Source organism: Asterias amurensis, chromosome 1, assembly GCF_032118995.1.
Source record: "Asterias amurensis chromosome 1, ASM3211899v1".
NCBI lineage: Eukaryota > Metazoa > Echinodermata > Asteroidea > Forcipulatida > Asteriidae > Asterias > Asterias amurensis.
Window position 1 is genome coordinate 1,966,987 of NC_092648.1, and position 22,232 is coordinate 1,989,218.

Genomic DNA, 22,232 nt, shown 5'->3' on the forward strand with positions numbered 1-22,232 from the left:
CTGCCTATAAGCAGCTCAATGAACTTGGCCATGTTTACGGGATTTTGTTAATTAAAGGAGACAAATTCTGAAGGGGAAAAACGCCTCAAAATTATCTTGAGGGCTCAAACCCAATTTTAAATTGAAATAATGAGGGGCGGGGATGGGCAGCGAACACATAAACAAACACACCAACGAACAAACAAATAGCCGCAAAAAAGCTCAAACTGTAATAAGTAATCGTGGAAGCTTTAATTGTATGATATTCGATTCTGGAATCCTTTAATAGATAACAAGCAATGTTTGTTGTATAGCCATACTGAAAATAGACATTATCTCATCACCCTTCTCAAGATACAAATCCCCTCAAAGTTCCATTTGGGTAAATATTATGTTCATTATGTACAAAATTTGTTCGTAAATAAGAAGGCACAAACATAAGAATGATACAGTGGTCGTAATATTATTTCCACACTGAAATCTTGACTTGCAAATCTACCCCATTTAAGTCAAAAATAGTATACTATACTCGGCAACCTGAGAATGAATCCCATCTTGTTTATCTCTATGGCTTTTGTTTTAGTTAATGGCACTGGACACTTTTTGTATTTACTCGAAATAGATGTTGGCATACCAACTTACTTGGTAACGAGCAATGAAGAAATTTTGATAGTACAATACATTTTGATTAATGGCTCTCTCTGAAGTAACGTTGTTTTTAAAAAGGGGGTAATTTCTCACTCAAATAATAAAACGCTTCTGGCCTGAAGCCTTTATTAAGCATCTGATTAATAAAGGCAAATTAGTGCAACAAGTTTTTGTTTTTCCTTTCATTGTTCTCATGCGATTTCGATGACCAATATTGAGTCAAAATTTACTCAGGTTTGTTATTTTATGTTGGGACACACCAAGTGAGAATACCGGTCTTTGAAAATTACTGAAGGTGTCCAGTGCTAAATCATGAAGTATTTTAAAGAAATATCATACGTGAGTAAGTCTTTGTTTTTCCTGATGAAGATCAAAACAAACCGGTGATTGAAACGTAGAGTTGGTACACCACTGGTGTATTTAAAAACCAGCTTATTAGGTGGTAAGCCTACACTCAAAAAGCATGAGCCTTTTTTCGACCCGCCGAACTGTGGGCTAAAAGTATTTTAGCACCAACTGTTCTGCAAGTCAATACAGTTTATGACAATGATATAATTTATAGTTCTTTCGAAACTGAGGTTTCGAGCTTGTGCTACAGTTGCAGCCTTGGACTCCGTCCAACCGTTTGGAGCCCTGTAGGGAGAGTTTGCATTCTCTAAATAGCTTTAGCGAAGCCTGTAAGCCCAAGCCGTAGTTTCGACAAGAGCCCATGACCCAAACAACTCAACACTACTTTATAATGCTTTTATAAAAATGTTAGCGTTTATGCATAGTTATATACACATACAGTTAATAGACTCCTCCAAAATATTTCAAATAGTACACTCAAAGTTTTATGATACACGGCGTAAGATTGTCCACTACTATAAAACGAAAAGTAGTATACTTGATAAAATCACTAGATTACAAATAAAATATCATTTCATTTAATTTCATTTCATTCAACCTTTGTCTGCGCAGAACTATAAGGTCATTTATGCCATTTACATTTTCGTAAAGATCAAAAGGTCATAAACAAAAACGGTATAAATTTGATAAAAACTAAATCAAAAAAACAAATGAATGCCTACTTAGAAACATGTTGTTTTTTGCCAAACGAATGCTTTGAAGACTATTTTTAATCAATAAACCCTATTTGCCTGGAGCTCCAAAAATGTACAAAGGCAACTTAATGAAACCCATACAAACTGCATTGATGGCCTTATAAATAGTTCTGAGCAGAAGATTTTGTAGTTTGTTTTCTCGTTATCTACAAAAGTCAAACATTATAACTTCTCGGGTCTATAGTGGAACTGAGGTATAGATTGATCCATACAAGTTATATGTTCGCTGCTTTTAAAGGCAGTGGACACTATTGGTAATTTCTGAAAATAATTGCTATCATAAAACCTTTCTTGATTACAGGTAATGGGGAGAGGTTGATAGTAAGTATAAAACATTGTGAGAAACGGCTCCCTCTGAAAGTGCCATAGTTTTCGAGAAAGATGTAATTTTCCACGAATTTGATTTCGAGACCTCAAGTTTAGAACTTGAGGTCTCGAAATCAACCATCTAAACGCACACAACTTCGTGTGAGAACACTGTAAAAAAATTGGGTAAAAAAATGCCCAACTTTTTACCCATTTAAGGGCGAATAGTGAACTCCTCCAACTTTTGGGCAAAGTTTTACCCATCAAAGTTGGGCACTCTGATTGCCAAATAATTGGGTAATATTTCATCATCAATAGTTGGGTATATTTTGGTAACCAACAGTTGGGTAATTTTTTGTTTACCCATTTTCTGGGTATTTAATAATTATCAATATACCCACTTATTGGGCGATGATTTTATTCATGATCTAGTTAAAATGTTTAACCTTTTTCGGTGTTATCCAACAAATGGTGAATGTATTTAACCCTTTGATTTACAGTTTCTCCTGTGATACGTCATACAACCAGGCATATAAAATACATTTTCCACGATGGCAAACGGTGGTGAGTTGTGACCTTGGCATCTCTCTCAAAATCGTGAGGGTGCTCAGTGGTTTGTAAATGCTTTGGAAGGTTAGTTTTTAACTAAATACAGTTTGTTTCCTGTTCAGTTGTTGTACACAGTCGTGACAGTTGCAGCGCAAGCAATGCAGTGATAGTTCCATGCATGTATTTCATACACAAAGCAACACAACAACCACGCATACATGCCACAACCGGCGTTGCACATAATGGCATGATAAAACTGAAACTATCACAGTAGTGTCAATGTGTTGCTCGCTCTGCAATTGTCACGACTATGTACGACTGAATAGAAAACACAACTTCATATTTAGTTAAAAACTCACCTTCAAATTGGATCTATATCCACTGGACAACCCCGCTCGTCACAGCCACTCTTCCACTCGCCATGTTGGAAAATATCTTTGTTCTACTGTTTAATGCCCAACTTTTTGGCAACTCTTTAATCGTAGTGCGCATGATCGGACGATTTTGACCAACTAATGTGCATAATTTTAACCAACAATCGAGATTAATTAAAATTACCAAAAAGTTGCCCATTAAATAAGCAAAAGTGTAACCAACAGTTATGATGAATTCAGATTACGAAATATTTTCCCAACACTTGCCCAACTTTTGTTCCGCTTTTTAAACAAAGAATGGGCAAACAAAATGTTTGCCCAACAAGACCAATTATTTGTTTTGTTGGGCAATTATCGACCAATAATTGTTGAAGTTACTTTGCCCAACAAATGATTTGACCAACGTTTTTGCAGTGAAGGGTTATTTTTCTTTCATTATTATCTCGCAACTTCGAAGACCGATTGAGCTCAAATTTTCACAGGTTTGTTATTTTATGCATTTGTTGAGATATACAAACTGTGAAGGCTAGGCTTTGACAATAACCAATAGTGTCCACTGCCTTTAAATCATAACCTCACATAAAATAATCCAATATTTTGACGATTTTACTTCAATGAGCATATTAATCCAATCAACACGAAATCAGATAGTGTATAATTATTCATAGAGATAGACCATGTCGTTTCATTTATTTAAAAGTACACTTACGGGTGTAGGCCTGTAGCTTAAAATTTGCATAGCTTATATATACATAGTAGAGTACAATTTTGTAAAACAAAATATTCACAGTTTGATAAAAAATATTGAAATTTTTATTTCCTTTATATATATTCGCCATTCACTCTAAACTCATTTGTATTTATTTGGTTCCCATTTAACATCAAGTCTTAAAAGATATTATTCACCAGTGTAAAATTGTGTTCTCGTATATGACTTCTTACGTGAGTTTGCTAATGGGAACATCACACTCAATCAATTTAACGGGTGACACACTGGGTGTGTTATTACAATCAATGATGGAGCACCAGGGAAAATTTGCACTGTCTGTGCCATTGAATTTTCTTTGGCCCAATTTCAAAAGAGCAGCTTATTATAAGCAGAAAATATTTCTCAAAATTTTCTTCTTAGCAGAAATGAACAGGACTCAAGTCACAAATTGTACATGTGACATGGTATTTTGGCTAGTAAGCATAATGTTGTTGTGCTTAACTACTTTGTGTGCTTACAGGTACTGAATACCTTTGGTAGTTTTATTACTCAAAGTATGTATTAGCATAAAAATAAAAGGGGTAATTTCTCACTAAAAATATTTGAAAATCAGAAAGATTTCAGGCCTGAAGCCTTTCTCAGGCATCTGAAAGCACACAAATTAAGCATATGTTGGCATACACCAAGTGAGAATATGGTCTTCGACAATTACCAAAGGTGGTCTGTGCTAAGCTTAGTCTGTGCCTTTAAATGTGGTTACTGTTAGTTTATGTTCATGGCTTTTTAAATATTTTGCTTACATAATTCACCATGTTATCTTTTATTTAGCCATATATGATGAAGCAGGTATGCGGATAACGGTAATTGCCTTGCTTTTGTACCTGTCTGGATAAACATTAAAACATGATTTATCTTCGGGGAAATAAATGACATTGTATGCGACTATATAAAGCACAAATTGCCAACCAGTAATGTACTTACACAATTAATTCTATAATTGCTAAATATTGTGGAGTGCTGAATCGCCTAATTGGATTTTCTACTCCATTCAGTTTTCTGGCACTTCTCGATTTGAGAACAATCAAAGGGATTATTCACTTTTTTGACCCAGTTTTTAATAGATGTCAAATCGGACACAATGACAAGGAGAGGAATAACTTGAAATGGGAAAAAAAAGAGGCACTCAGCATTTTCAAAATGCAACCGTTTAAAAATCAACAGTCGTCAAACGGCAATACTTTGTAATATATTATTTATACTATAGAGTATTAAGTTATCAATTTAAGACAACTGTCTATATACAATTTCAGCGTTTGCTCAGTTTATTTATACACTATACATTACTTATGAAGTAGGTACCAATAAATTGATGTCATAGTTGGAGTTTAATGTAAACAAAGTAATGAATTTCATAGACAACCAACTTCAGTGATAAACTTATTTCAAAATGGAATGATGGGAGGAGTGTTCCAGGAAATTCTGTGATGCGGAGATTCTGTCCCCATAATGGGAAATTAACATGGGCTGGCAGAAGATGGTTCAAAAGAGGGCGCTATCCGAAGTAGTTTGTACAATGGGTGCCTTCGATTAGCTTCCCTGGGTCGACCCCGCGGTGCTCACTCGGGTGAGCCCTGATAAGAGGTAAACGAACGATCACTCACCGCTCTCGTATAGACGTCATGCACCTGGGTCCAGCCCCCAAGTGATCCACCCCACAAGTAGGGCACTAGGGCTGACCCGGGTGAGCCCATGGAATGACGTCAAGCTATTTGAACGCACCGGGGCAGACCGGGGTCGACCCAGGGAAGCTTAACGAACGCACCCACAGTTTGCCATATGGGGGACAGAATCTCCTGCTACTAACCATTCGTAAGGAATCCAGAGTCTATCCCCTTGAGATCACCATTTTCATTATTACTGAGATTAATAAAGATATCCTCGTCATCTCCCCATGATAATCCCCTCCTCATAATCCCTCTCTGCGATGACGTAATGATAATGGAATTAGCCTTCTTGTGGATGATCTTCCTTTGTAGCTTAGTCTCTCCCCCAGTCATTATCGTTGCGGTCTGGGTACTGACATCCTTCAAGCACCTCCCGAATTCATCTATAGAGATAGTGAATGTTTCACCAGACTCACTGTCATGACGGTCGTATTTAGCCGTTCTGAGATTCACAGTGACTCGGTTTTCTTTCTCCTGTTTCTGCTTCTCAAAACTTGCATTTCTTCGCTTGCTCATGACCCTCCTGGCCACGCCCCTTGTCATGGTTTGCACACGGCTTGCATTCTTCCTCTGATAATGTTGAGTCACCTTAAAGGTGAGAGTTAACACCGCTAGACCCAGGATTAGGTATAGTATAAGGCCGATCTTATAAACCACTCGAGTTACTGCGTTTAGTTTGGAGCCGTTCCCTGCAACGTAATCGCCGAATCCAATGGTACTGAGCGAGATGAACGTGTAATAATGAGCCACGCCCCACGACCAATCCTCTACGAAATGGATAATAGTCGAAGGGATGAGTATAACAATCAGATACAACAAAACAACAATGGTCGTGTACACAGCGAACTTTTGGACTGTTGGGAACTTGAGGAAGGCGACTGTTTTATCAAACTTGTCGGTGAAACTCTTCCAGTGGCGTTCCGAACACTGACCAAAGACGGTCAGGAACCAGCCGGTGAGAGGGATACCGAAGAAGGCGAAGACGATGCAGAAGAAACGCCCCTCGTCGGTCCGGGGTGCCATGTTACCGTAACCTGAAATGATAGCAAGAATAAAACAGTTAGAGAAGGTTCTATAACAACGTTAACCCGGCCCAACTCTTTAAAAGCATGCGGGTCTGATCCGGGTAGGATCCGGGTCAGGTCTGAGTCAGATCCGGGTCCATTGGAGCCTGATCAGTGTCTGAGTCAGATGACCCTGATCTGTGTCAATTTACCCAGAAATGGATCACAATGACGTAGAGTCCGAAAAAATCCGAGTTTAAAACCTCCATTCGGATCAACCTGACCCAGAAACGGGTCAGGAACTCTTGGAGCCCGAATTCGTTCAATTCCAGGATTTAATTTTTTAAACAATACGTGGAATTAATAATAACTGAGTTCAATTCTAACTAAGACAAATCATACTGCGATTAAGTGGTCAAACAAACTTGAAAGAACAAAGAGTATAACTCTTTGTACTGTAAAAAAAGAAATGGCGGCCAAGGATTGCACATGTACATGCAACAAATAATTAAGTGCAAGCTGCAATCTTCTTTTGTTTTTAAACCTGTTACAGTTTTTCATCAATTATTAAATTCAACCGAGTGAGAGGGACAACTAAGATGATTGACAAAATGTAGAGTGACCTACGACAGTGGAATGTACATCGTCTTTGATGAATAAATAATGAAAAACCGGGTTTTTAAGAACAAGAGTACAGATTGCCATGGTAATTTAACCCTTAGAAAGTACGTGTTGCAATCAATCCACCTATTATGCAAGTCGAATGCATGGCGACATGTGCCTGCTCAAACACATGTATTTAAATTACCAATATATTGCATTGGCAACGAGTCCGTCTGGCAGCGGGACACACGCCGGTAAAGTAGTGGGGGCTGTTAGGCTGAGAGACGGCCGGTGAATCATCTACGAAAGGTGTGGCCCCGGACACTTATTCAACACGTTCTTGAGTGTTTTCAGCAGTCGAGCCTTTTGAATCCTCTTTTGGTTTAAGAGATTGTTTTTATTCTAAAGGTTTTTATGGACACCTTCGGCAAATGTCAAAGACCAGTATTCTCATTAGGTTCATTCCAACATATGCATAAAATTACAAACCCTTTTGGAATTGTATTGTGAATCTCCCATCGGGTTATCGTTTTGCTCTTATAAGCCACTGGACACCTTTGGCAAATGTCAGAGACCAGTTTTCTCACTTGGTGCATTCCCACATATGTCCACAAATTATAACAAATCTGTAATAAAAAAAATTCTTAAGTTGGTCACGGGAATAATGAAAGTGTGTGCTTTCAGATGCACGAGATAGGCTCCCGGCCGTGGTCTTGAGTTTGTTTGTTTGTTGGGGTGGGGGGGGGGGGGTGTACCCATGGCATGCCACATATTGAACACAAGATGAGGACTCGAACCCACACTCTCATTCGATAAGTGCATAATGGCATGGTGTACCCCCTTCTACTGTGTCTCCATTGTGTGCTTGGTATCTCAGGAATTCTATAGAGGACTTTGGGGAAGGTACATCTATACAAGAGGAAAGTGTTACTCTGTTGAAACACACATTCTCAAATGCATCCCTGTGGAGACATCTTTTGTTCGTGTTTGCGTCCCTGTACTTACGATTTTCCCATAGACTTTGTACACAAAATTCCTTGTGGTGGAGCACCCCGGTCTTAAGAATTTCCCCATGAAGTTCTTTCATTTTCCCTTTGTTGTTTTGTCCTGGGTCTACATCCAGAAAATAGCGATGGGATACACTCTACTGGCTATACACCAGAGCTAGGTTCCGGTGCTATTAACCAACCACGACCGGTCCTGACCACCGTCGTCTTTCTTTTTTTAAGAGAATTTTATTTTCATGCACTATACAGCCCAGTCCTAATTAAACAAACAATTTAAAACACATCTAGCATCAAAGTATTGCCGACATCAACACGGAAACACTGTTGCCCAAAGCGTGAAGGGCTTATTTATGGTGTAGAGCCTTTATCAACAAATTCTCAGAAAAGCTGATTAAGACAGAATCAGTCAGAAATTTTGAAACCTAATTAAGTCAGCTTCCGGTAAAAGAAAAGCCCGGTTATGTGTAAGTGAAAGTTGTCTTGAGCTATTTATGGCACCAACAGGAACTCAAAATCCGTCTGCATTGATTAACTCTGTTGCCATTTGAAGACGTTTTTTTAATGTTTTGAATTCCTGTAAGAGACAGTTTGACGTGAAAATGTATATCATAGAATATTTATTATGACAATATAGTATCAATAATCACTAGGTCCAAGTCATATAACTTTAAGCACTAGATCTACGACTCTTTGGGGGGGGGGGGGGGAAGAAGACTTGCATGTAAGGCTAGTCCTAAGTTGGGACGAATAGTACTCGTTCTAACTCGAGATAAGACCTTAACTCTTTGTGAAATCCACCTCGATCTTATAAAGTGTTTTTTTTTCTACACGTGTCTAAAAGTGGTTTTTATGTTCAAGACACGTATGCTAAAAATTTGAACTTTGATTTTGAATTTTTATACACTTTTGTGCAGCACCTAGTCATGGTTTATTGGTGATGCGGCACAATCTGTTGCCAATAAGGCCAGACACAATGAGGCACACCGATTCTCATTTTGATAAGTGTTCTGTGGACTTCTTTTATGTATTTATATACAACACACGTGACCATTGGCTGAATGTCCCACACGAAGGGCGAAGCAATAATGGATAAATGTCTTGCTTGTAATGTCACGGCCGGGACTCGAACCCACTCCTGATAACACCAGAGATTGATGACAGTTAAGACAAAGGGCTACGTGCATGATTTAAAACACTTGCAATCTTGTGACAATAATGACCAAATCATTCCAATTCGTGAACCTTAATCCAATGTTTCCCAACAAAACACTAAGTCACACAGTCCTCAAATACTTATGAAGTTTCCTATAGAAAAGTTAAACATAAAATTACTTTTTAACTTGTTTATACAACTTAATGAAATGTACTTCACTCCTTCCTCGGTGCAATTATGACATTTGTTAACATAGAAACAACAGGCCTACGTGCAGTTCGTCGTGTATTAACGGCTCACGCGACGATTAGCTCGTGATTACTGACTTATTTTTGTTTTTTTTATCCTGCGACCTTTTGTATTTAAGCAAAACATGAATAATTTCCTCCTTTTACTTGTCATTGTTCCTTATTAAAGGTCACATTTGATTATGTAGTTTGAACGTAAATAGGTAAATGCCACAATGGCCAAAATGCCACCATTTCCCGTCTGAGTTGTCAGTATAACCAAGTGTCTTAAAGGCCACGTCAATTCAGATAATTTACAGGCAACCAGTTTCAGGCAATCTCCATGTAGAACGGCACTATATGAAAACGTAATCATGTAAAACCGATAGTGGTCCTTAGGCATGCACTGCAGTTGGTTGCCTCCAACTTGCCTGTCCAAATTGCCTCATGTTACAAGACCCTATAAGTCATAAACTGGTAAACACAATATCCGATAATTATTCATCTGAAAGCCTGCAAACCATAGAGCCAAACATAGCTTGAATTGTTGCTGTATTGCAATAGCCTAGAAGCCAAAATAAACATTTCTGAACATGTGAAAGTTTAATTTGATTATCACGAAGGACGTACAAAAGGCCTCTCACGAAAACGTTACCCACAAATTAATTGACCAGAAGCAAGTGAATGTTTACTTCGTTTTTCCCTGAGTTCGCAATAAGCAAAGTGTTTGACATCACATGTTACAAAACCAACTGAGTCTGGACTTCCTGTGGGAATAATACAGCTCAATAAAGAAGAAAACAAATCTTTAGAAGTTTTAACCTACTATTTTTATCAAGTTTTGATATGAAGACAGGGAGAATAAAAAAAAACTGTTCGGATGTCATGTTTGAAATATTTGATTTGTTGTGGCCATGGAGTGTCACAGTGCCCAAAATCGGCATGGCAGCACTCCTATTTGATCACGGGTTAAATTGACCCAGATATTGATCAAGCCCCACTGGCATCTGAGTTAGGGTCAATTCTGACAAGAAGTTTAAGGAGTGTCCCAGTGCCCAAATTCGGCATGGCAGCACTGCTATTTGATTCTGGGATATTGACCCAGGAATGGGTCAAGCCCCACTAGAATCTAAGTCAGGGTCAACTCTGACCCGATATGTTTACGGATTGTCCCGGTGCCCAAATTCGGCATGGCAGCACCCCTGTTTGATTCCGGGTCATATCGACCCAGAAATGGATCAAACCCCACTGGAATCTGAGTCAGGGTCACTTCTGAACCCATAAGTTTAAGGAGTGTCCCAGTGCCCAAAATCGGCACGGCAGCATTTATTAACAGTCTAAGCGTCCAAGATTTCTGGAACCGCATTAACTGTACAACACAGGGGACCAACGGCTGCACGTCCCACCCGAAAGACAATGCACTAATTTTTAAGTGTCTTGCTTTAAGGACACAAGTTATTTGGTAACACAGTCCACGCGTACCCATCCCATGTAGAAGTGTTTCTGCATGACACATGCTGTATTAACAGCCGACCTTTGAGCTAACATGCGTTTCCATGGCCAAGACAAATATGGAGCAACGCTTTATCAAAAGTCCCCCCCTTCTGAACAACTAAGTCAATGCACGTTTCCCAATTCGCATAATATCACCAACGATTCTCAGTCGACATAATGTTAATGTACATACAGAAGACGAATGATCTTTCACGCATACATTAACTGCAGATAACCGAAACAGAATTATTATCAAATTTACCAGTATAGATAAATTACATGACAATGAAGAAAGTGGATTTGCACGGTGTAGGAAGATTAAACTAGCCATTAAGGTTTTGAGTGCATGGAACTTGACAGCGTGGACCCTCGTCGGCTTAGATGTAAGACTTGTCATCAAATATTACGGGTGCAAATCCTGAACAGCAAGCATAATTTCACAAAGCCTAAGAATAGTCATATTGTGCGGTTTTATACTGGTCATAAAACACAGATGGATGATAAAACTTGCTTGTTGGAAAAGTTCATTGTTGACAGCCTTGGGTCGGTCATCTCTGTGTTGGGCATCTCCTTCGATAAATGCCATACATTTAAGCCCTTTCACACGAGCAATTTAGCAAGGGTCCCTTGCTAAAACGAAGCATGGTTGTAACAATTTACAAAATGTACCACGTGTGAAAAGAAATACCCGCAGAGTTTTAATTGATGTATACTTTGCAGGTGTTTTTGAATTTAGTCAATAAAACAAAGGGTACTGCACTATTTAATGACAGTGGCAAGGCAATTGTTTGTTAATCGAAAGCTGCTGTACTTCTTCTACCCAAGTCAGTTTTATTGCCATCACTGTTAAAGAACTATCATCAAACGTACACATTCCCTTTAAGCATAACTAATTAGATCTATCGGGAGGTAACTCAGTTGCTCTAACGAGCAAGAAAACAGAACACTATTGAGTTATCTTTTTGATTAAATGATTTAATACATACTCTCTCATTAGAATCAGCATCAACTCCGACTTAGGGAATTTTCCTTTCTCTATCTTCAGGATTCTATGACCTTTGATATAGTAGGCTTAGAGGATTGATGGATTAGTCAATAGACTTGGATTCCTACTGAACCAATGTATAAGGCGGAAGTGCGAGGAGCTTGGGAGGTTTTGTACATGAGATAAATCGCTTTTTCACCTCTCACACTAAAAGCCAAAATCGTATGCTTGCACGCAATGTATGTCCTCCTCTACATACAGCATTTTTGTGCTTTGAGACGATCAAAATTTCACTCACTCCCAAAACTCCCTGGTAAGATTTCACCCGGATTCAGGGGGCCTGACCCAGTTGTTGGTATCATTATATATGGGAAAGCTTCATGTAAGAAAGAGGCCAGAATAGTACATCCTTTTGCGTCTTAGCAACTCACTCCTGTTATCTCCATGTAATTCCTTGTCCAAACTTTGAACCCTATTGTTTTAATTTGATCATGAACATTGGGATTTTAAAATCGGGTTATGTGTTTAATAGTTTGACCAAGTTTCTGTGTCATTTTGAAACAGATTCTGGTCAAGTACTGACTCAAATTGGTTCAGGCTTCACAGGACCAAATCTGGGTAAATTCTGAGTTTTTAGAGTGCAGTTATCAGACCCACGTCTCTGCGTTAAGACGAGAAACAATTTATCCTTTAATAGTTGGGAGAGTTTGTAGAGAAATCTAAGGATGAGTGTAACCTTAATCTTGCTCTAAACGGTGGGGCGATTTCAACCGATGTACTCGTAAACCCTCACTTAGTTGACTAAGTGCTGATGACTCATTCTTCTTTCTAACCCATTTTACTCCACTGCAGGAGGAAAGCCTCTTCATAAATGCTAAATTTCACTCTATCCCGAGCTGTCTGTTGCCAAGCAATGGTAATAATAATAACAATAATTTTTTCATTTATATTGCGCCCATTCCATAAAATGTACACAAGCGCATAACAAAATAATTATAAAAAATATTAAAATTTTATAACAGGAAAATATACAGCAATCCAAACAAATGAAAATACTAGGACCTTACAGAACAATCCGAAGAGTAAAAATTGCAAATTGCATTCTTGGTAGCATCTCCCCATCTTCTGCTTGGCCTCCCTCTTTTCTTGTTTGGTTTCTTTGAGTCTAAACTGGTTATTTGCCTGTCCACCTGTTGTCATCGCCTTGCAAGGCCTCCTCCCCATATACACTTCTTTGATTTAATGGTCTTAATGATATCCTGCAATCTTGATTAATTTATCCGGTCCTCATTTATCAACACGCCTTCTGTGTTACTCCTATCGTTATTCTTTCCATCACAGACCAAATTCTCTGTCACCTTTATTTGTTTACTCTCAAGAATTACTGGTTAATGTAGTACTGTACAATAATGAGTTGCTGTACAATAATGAGCTGTTGTACAATAATAAACTACTGCATAATATAGAACTACTTTACAATAATGAACTGCTGTACAACAATAACCCAGTTTACAATACTAAACAACTGTACAATAATGAGGTACTGTACAATATTAAACTATTGTACAATATAACTACTGTACAATAATAAACTTCTGTACAGTAATAACCTACTGTGCAAGAGTGAACCATACATTACTGAACAACTGTGAACTGTACAACAGTGAACTCTTTCTCCCATTCTCGGTTTTGTGGCAATGGGTTGGATTTGAGAAAAAAACAAGATGGCCGCACCATGATATAGGTCTTCAGAATTGATGCTGTACTTAATTCATTTGCTTGATAATCAACCTTGATAATCAACCGTACCAAGTGATATTTACAGTTTTGCATGGTGTGGATTAGTAAGCTAGCGAGTACATCTATTTTGGGTGAAAACTCTTCTTTTTTTCCCTTCAAACTCCCAGCCCAAATGTGCACTCAAACCAATATTTCAACCTAAGCACACTCGGAATTGTACCCCCCCCCCCCTTCATTCACGACGAGCAGAGTGTACGGTTCGAATTGTCCAGGGTCCTGTTTCACGGAAATGCTTAAAGCTGATCAGCACGGTTTTGTTGTGCTTAACTACTTTTTGCGCTGAGTGAAATCGGCCCAGGCATTAAGAACTCATCGGCTCTATTAAGCGCAAACACTTCTCACTAAAGATATGTTTACATACTTTTACCCGCAAGTGTACTATTTATAGATGATCAACAGGTAGATATTATTACATATCAACATTTTCCAAACTATACTCAGAGGGCATTATTTTGCCAAAAATAGTTAACGGCCTGACGATTCTACTCGTTTCTACGGCTTAGTCTTCCTAAAATGATATTTTTTCCTAGCAAAGAGTTTTTACAAATTATAAAGCCATTAGTTTTGTCTTTTCCGGTTCCTTTTATTCGTAGAGACAGAGAAGTATCTATATACTGAACACTTCAAAATAGCCTGCCCTAACATGACATACATGGGAAAAGCTAAATATAAATGTTGTTTACTTTTCCACATACAAGCGCTCATGGTGAAATGAAGATTTATGATTCTGCAAATGTTGACGTGGGTTTGTGTTTGACGTTTTTTTATAAGCCACTTTCCAGCAACGTAATGAGCGTATGTTGGATTGAATGTGATGGATTGCATAGCGTGTGGCTCATTTTGTGAGAATCCGCCTCCTCGGTTAACATTCATGTAAAGGTTGATTTACAATATCCAGCCTGTGTGGTGGTTGTAATCAGTGACGATAATATTGGATTTTGGGAAGCGTTTGGACAGCGTTTTCTATGTTCTGTTTTGATATTGGACATTGGACATTCACATAGGTTTGTACAGCGAATGTGTACTCACTATTTTTATATTGGACATTCCCATGGGTTTGTGCAGTAAATGTCAGTGAATATCTTCGAGAGGCACAGTTTGTCTCATTCTATCACAGCTTTTTGTGGTGGATGCAATCAGATGACGATGAGGTTTACATCATTGTGGCACGACTACATTGTATATCACTATCATGTTCCATTGCTTTGTACGACTATAGTACATAGCAATGTGTTTTTTTCTTTGTGTGAACCTATTATCAGGAGACTTCTTAGAGACACTTGACACTATATTGGTAACTGTCAAAGACTAGTCTTCACAGTTGGTGTATCTCATCATATGCATAAAATAACAAACCTGTACAAATTTGAGCTCAATCGGTCGTCAAAGTTGTGAGATATTAAGTAGGATTTGAAGATATTAATGAAAGGAAAAAACACCCTTGTTGCAGCTGGTCACACGAAGTTGTGTGCTTTCAGATGCTTGATTTCGAGACCTCTAATTCTAAATCTGAGGTCTCGAAATCAAATGTGTGGAAAATTACTCCTTTCTCGAAAACTACGTCACTTCAGAGGAAGCTGTTTCTCACAATGTTTTAAACTATCAACCTCTCCCCATTACTTGTAATCAAGACAGGTTTAATGATAATAATTATATTGAGTAATTACCAATCGTGTCCACTGCCTTTAAGGCTGGTATCTCCGATAACATTATTGATATGAGACAGTGATGTTAGTTTTATATTGGACATTGGGCATTTGCATACGTTTGTATAGCGTTTTCTTCTTAATATTTTGATATTGGATATTGGGTATTCACATAGATTCGTGCAGCGAATGTTTACTTTTTACAATTTTGTGTATTTTTTTTTGCGTGTGAACCAACACGGCTGGCGTTTCCGATTACATTATTTATATAAGTCAAGTCAGTTTGATACATCTGACATTCACATACGTTTGTGCGGCGATTTATACTTGCTATATTGATATTCGACATTGGACAGTCACGTATTGTGCAGCGAATGTCTACTTTCTATTTTGATATTGGCAATTACATAAGTTTGTACAGCCTGTGCTAATTCAAGCTTATTTATTTGCTTAATTAATTAAGTTTCATCATTTGGTTTTCTATAATTGAGTTTTGTCCTTCCCCTTCTAACTACTTTACTCATTAAAAAGTAAAATATATAAAATAACCATTGGATGTATATCAATAACCTCCTAATATGTATAGGTGGACATTTTAAAAACCATTTCGGGCCAATCGTTATATATATAATTTTATAACTTCTACTGAAGATCTGCAAATGTGACTGAACACTGTTATCACATCTTAAGATACCGGTCTAGAGAATATGATCATAAGGAATGTTCGCTAATGGGAGTGTCTATGCATTTACACCAATGACTTTAACCAAAAGGGGTCCGGGGAAGTAATATTGATACACCTGCTCCGTTGGGATACTCCAATGTACACACATTTATCAATGATTATCAGAGTGTATTATGTATATTGATCCCTTATTTCCATTCTGTGCAAAGAGGATTTTCCTAAGTCAATTTATCAAAATGTACAAGCATCCAGACCACGTTGTTAAATCGGTTAGAAATATTGATTGATATTACACATTACATTGTAGATGTGTTGCCTTGACGCCATTCTGTGACACCAGTGCAAACTCGATACATACTCATTATGGTATTTCACATTAAGTTTATTTTGGGGCGAACTTAGACGCAGTTCTTTGGTTGCGGCAAAATTTATAAAACAAAATTCATGCAAATTACATCTGAACCACGTCGTTAAATCGGTTAGAAATATCGATTGGTATATATTATGTATTGCTTTGACGCCATTCTTAACTCGATACAATATACTCCTTATGGTAATTCACATGAAGTAAAATTTAGGGAGAACAAAGACACAGTTCTTTGTTTGCCCCAAACGTGAGTTAAAATTCAACCATAGTTTGCCTTTATATAATATAAGGTTAAACATTGAACTGCGTGTACACTCTAAACACTCCCCGTGTCCGGTCTCCGGGTCACAGGGGCTAGCCGTGACCCATTTCGGGGTCAGGCTGACCCGGAGGGTGGTTTACAATGGGATTTTCACTGGAATTCTGCGTCAGTTCGACTCATTTCCGGGTCATTGTGACACAGAATCCGGGTCAAAATTGCCCAGAAATTGGTCGTGCACGAAGAGTACAATCGTAAGGCTAGTAGGGACGAGTAACTCGTCCTAACTCGAGAGGTTGTCCCAACTCTTTGTGAAACCCACCCCTAGATGTTAAGGCTTACTGTGTGCTTATGCAGCAAAACTACTTGAAATAGTGTTTATGCATTGAATACATACTCAACTGTTTTACTTGGCCCTTTTACTGAATTATGCCGAAAACTAAAGTATTTGTGGATGCCAAATATTATATACGCGTTAAATACCAACTAAACTGTTTACTATTTCTCAATTATGCCGAAAACAAAAGGATAACTTACTGCCAAACTTGGGTTAAAGTCGACTAAAGCGCTCATTAAAAGACAGTTTTTATAGGCCCTTGTTTCTAATAATTGCCTCACACTACGAGAGGAAGTCAACAAAATCCCTCACATGTTTATTTCAATATTTTACGGAAAGCCCCTTTTTTGTCCGTTCTTATCCCGCTCTTCCGCAAACGACAAAGGGCTAGGTCGTTGATACAACTTGATCCAACCTGGTTTTTGCTATATTTGCATTTTGTTGTTTGACTACGACTTATCTCGAATATTTTCTTTTGACTTTGATTGACTTTTGTATTTGCTCAAAAATATCCTGACTAAATTGGATAATACATGAACCAAAAGAAGCGAAAATAATGTCAAATATCGTCATTGAAACTATGAACATTTTAAATAGGTGTCTTGTTTTCCATTTTTTTTCTCTTTACTTTTCATGAGCGGCTCGTATCCTTTGGCAATTTGGCGCTTTATAAACACATGTCACGGGTGCGATGCGAACCTCCACGTTTATTTTGGGCCGAAGACTGATACTGAGCTCTTTTGTGTGTCTTCACCTAACAGACTCACCGTTTTCAGAGATTCAATACAAACAAAGAGCTCTAGCACACTTGCCGTTTCTGCTCGCGCTCATTCCAAGGGTCACATACAGTTATGGTTATTATTACTTATTTATTTGAATGTTTGCAATCATATCCCAACTCACAACTGACTTGGGACCAAATGACATGAAAATTGTGACAAACAATGTTATAGTTACAAAGAGTTATAAGACTTGTCTTCTCTCGAGTAAGGATGAGTTACTCTTCATTTAGCACTAGCTTGAAGTTGTTAATAACTCGAGTCCTAGGACTAGTTCTACGTTAAGACTATCTTCCTGAAATTCACCCCGTACCAACCGATGGTTCAAAGATTGTTTTCACCGTATATATTTTGAGCTAATTGTTTGTTTATTTATAATAAAATGATTATCTGAGGAGGCAAATTATCCTTTCTAGCAGCTGAGAAGCTGATCTGTGAAGGACGCGGCTACAACGCGGTCGAGCTTCGGGTATGTAAAGGAACCTTTGGCAGCCGGCATCATCGACCCATATTATTGTGGCCAAGAAACACAGCAATTTTTCTTTAGTCTTTTAGCAGTTCTCTTTAATCAACTGAGTTGTCATTATTTGAAAGTTGCAGAGTAGCATTCTACCAAGCAACACTTTGAAAAGTGTAGACCATACACTCTAATAAGTGACCAGGATTTTCTGTTCCAGCAAACTTTGTGGGTCAGGCCAAAACTTAATTTTTGAAACAGGGTGTCCCCCTCCCCAAGTTCCTGTGACTCTAACCATGGAGTTTCTACCTCCATGCTCTAACGACTGACTTTATCTTAAACTTTCACAGATCAGTAATTTCATGTATAATGCTGGATCACAGAAAATGTGGATGTTAGTCATTTGTTGGAGGTAACATCACGTACATGAGTTGGATTTGAAACTTTGCACGGTGGAGATACAATCTAGTAAGGCTTGCAGTAACACCTATGCCTACATGAGTAGCATTTGAAACTTTGCATGATGGAGAAACGAAGGAGGGTTTATACAAAAACTTTGTGTAAAAACACTATCTCGAGTTGTGACGGTTAAGAACCACTCTATACTCCAAAGTTCCGGAAAATGTTTTATAGTTACAATGACACTTGAAACCCATTTCCCTTCTTAGATGTCTTACCTATTGTGGTTATCACTGTCGTTGCGAAGAACAATGAATTAGGGATGTCCCACTGATGGAACCCAAACTCATCCGACGTCTTGTTTTCCACTACATGTTTCAGACCATTCTCCATAGCGTAAACCACTTCAGTTACCAACTCAGTTAACTCATGCGAGTCCACACACGAGTTATTGTTTAAGAAACCCTCAATGTAAATTCGGATTCTCTTCCGAAGATTCTCTTCATGTCCTCCTTCGAGTTGGCGGAAAACAAAGGCACCACTGACGATGTAGATGACATAGACTACGAGGAGTAGAAGTAGTCTCTTCACCGAGTTACCCTTATGGTTACGGGTGAAGCCGGTAATAGACGAGATTGAAGATGTACTCCGGATAGATGCCGAAGTGTCTAGTTGAGCGCGAAACATAATGACAACAAAACTCTATCAAACTTGCAGCGAAGTCGCATGAAGCATTCTTCTAGATGCTGGTGCTACCAAAAGACAGTTGGAAGTGCCACTTTGGCTCTCCTTACGTTTGCTCTTCAAGTTGTAAACAATTGTGTTTGTTCTTCACGGATATAAGACGTGCATCACCTTGGCCGGATTGAAAAACATGATCCTTTTAGTATTCCGCGGTCTGTGCTTGTTGTGTTTAACTCACAAGGGAGAGAAAGATTTATCCAATTATTAGCATAAGTGTCCAGGGGAGTCACACTTTACATACATTAGTCTTATAATACGTGGGATATCCTACAGAAATAGCGGCATTTTTATTCCATTGATGCAGTCACTCAATACTCTGTTGTTGAGTAAAGCAAATGTGTACACTAACAGTTGTTTTAGTGGTGTTGGTTGTTCGGATAGCTTACCTATACCACCTTCGGTGTGTAAAACAGATATATCCAGTGATAATAAAAGCTAATTGACACCAGCTTAATCGATGCAATCAGATGACACTTGACTCACTTGGTAATCGGTATTCGATTAGAAACACTTAACTAAATGGAAACAGATGCTTCGCAGTCGATACCAACCCAACACGCGTAATGTATTTGTTGGAGCGTATGATAAAACCTCCCTGGTTGGAAATAAATCCAGGCGTCCGTCTTGGCTCGTTGATTTCTGAAAAAAAAATAGTTACCAATTCCATCCAAAGGTATTTCCTTTGATGTCCTTACTCTGTTCCTTGTTCTATGGTTGTTGGTATTATAAACTTGTTGAAACATCAGATGCCGTCACCAAATGTAGAACTTATCTTATTACGGTATCTGAATGAGTACAAGTCGCCCAGTCGCCATTTCCTCTGTGTTGAATGACGAATGAAGCTCTCTTAGTCCTTGTTTGGCAAACACACAGCATCATAAAAGGGTTCAAACTGGGTGTAGACTTAGTGGTGCCAACACAAAGGCTGGGTTTATACCTGAGAAGGTAATATATATATTTCATATAGTACCCCCTTGTATACACAAGTTGCTTTCGCTCTCTCCAGTAACAAAGCAACACCGAGCTCTGACGTTCCCCCGCACGGTTGTAGCACCACACTGCCAGGTCACTGGGTCATTGTTAGGCTGAGAGCCCAAACTACCTGTGGGAATTAGTAGAAATGAAATCGCAGTAGGGCAGCAACCTTGAGATCGGTTTGAAGTTTATATCGTCGATTACGCCCCGTAAGCACAATGTGATATTGGATGACTTTGCAAACCTTCAATTTGCTCCATTGGGGGAAAAGGGGAATATATCAGCGGAAATGTTGAACCAAAGAGCAACAGATGGCGCTGTTAGACTTATTGTCTCCCAGAAAACTTATTCCCTCCATTTCAATGTAGTTTGCCGTCAGCCAGTTTCACGCAATCTTCAAGAAGAGAATCCATTCACCTTTCAATGTTCACTTTTATTTTCTTGTGAATCAATGACTCATGTGCTACCACAGTGGTCTTGTAGCTTTGACTTGAGTTGGTTGCCTTCCTGTAAAAGTTGCTTTGTGCATTGTGTGACGAGGCCCGGGGCCATGTCACACAATGCAATTACAGGCAACAAGCTCCAAATTCATTTACACTTGAATGTTCACATACACGTACTTAGTTTTTCTTAGGAATCGTGAGACATTGTTTGGAAATGTACTTTGGGTTATCAAAAGGATCCTGTATATATGCATTGAAGTTGGTTGCCTCCAATTTGCCTACAAGTTGCCTCGTGTGATGAGCCCAAGCCAACCATACAATGCATTTCAAAATTGTCCCGAATGAAAACAACGAAAACATGATAATCTGGCCCAGTATATTGTACACCAGTTCTGTTTCTAATTATGCTTTCTCCTGGGGACGATCAGAGCATACTAATCGAAGCGTTGAGTTATCAACTTTAGAACCAAGACTACTCAAAAGAGATTACCGCAAACATCACATAATATATATTTGCACCTCGTAAAAAGACGTATTGAAAATAAAAGAATAAAGTTGCAGAACTTGTTCACATCTTAAGACACTAGAGATCATGTTCCTGCACCCGTTTTCCTCGCCCTTTACCAATTTCCCCTCTCAAAACCTATTATACAAGGAAGTCATATGTTATTGTACACTGGTCACTGAGCTAGTCTTGCTGTCCTTCGGCAATCTTATTTAAATATAACTGGCAAACAATAATTGTATTCATTGTGCTTAGCACTGCGTGTTGTGACCGTCAATAGCAAGGTGAAGTGTGTGTTATTATAGGATAAGACGAAGGTCGACCATTGTAGTGAAGTAGACACACTTCACTGAAACCAGTCATGCAATACAATACTATATTGGGTGATTTATTAGTGCTGACTGTATGGGCCAGCCTTTGTTATATCAGCTTTATGGAGAAATACTTGTGCAGTGCATTATTCTCGTTAAAGAGCGATTGGTCCAGCCCACAGACTAAGTTATTGGCCAGCTTTAGTTAATTCAGCTTTACAGAGAAATACTTCTGTAACATAATAGCATTATTCTCGTATAAACAGAGTGGTTGGATATAATGATTTTAACAAGTATCAGTCCGGAACCCTATGTTGTAAAATCTCGGTCCCATGGCCTAACAGCTTTCCGGGAAAGACGAACCCGGAAGGTGGTTTAAAATGAGATTCAAACTTATCTCTGCGTCATTGTGACCCAGTTTGGGGTCATATTGACCGGAATGCCGGGTCATACTGACCCATGATTTGGTCAGGCCCCTATAAAGAGATCCAGATCTGGGTCAGTTCTGACCCGGAAGTGGGCGGCACTCATGTTAATCAATGTCAATCCTACATGGAAATGTGAGGTGGTATTAAGGTAGGGTCAGTGGATCCTTGAATCTTTAGCACAGGGTTACCCCCCCCCCTCCCATTTGAAACCTGGACTCATGTGATTTAAAAT

At 38.6% G+C, this 22,232-nt stretch overlaps 1 protein-coding gene across 1 annotated transcript; it reads right to left on the reverse strand.

Annotated features, from left to right (window-relative positions):
* Positions 1 to 242: 242 nt before the first annotated feature.
* Positions 243 to 20,368, reverse strand: LOC139942040 (potassium channel, subfamily K, member 16-like). The gene is made up of 2 exons (XM_071938726.1): positions 18,873 to 20,368; positions 243 to 6,426 (listed from the first exon to the last, which is right to left on the reverse strand). The coding sequence occupies exons 1-2, from the start codon at positions 19,279 to 19,281 to the stop codon at positions 5,528 to 5,530; spliced, it is 1,308 nt and encodes a 435-aa protein (XP_071794827.1). The 5' UTR covers positions 19,282 to 20,368; the 3' UTR covers positions 243 to 5,527.
* Between the last annotated feature and the right edge of the window lie 1,864 nt (positions 20,369 to 22,232).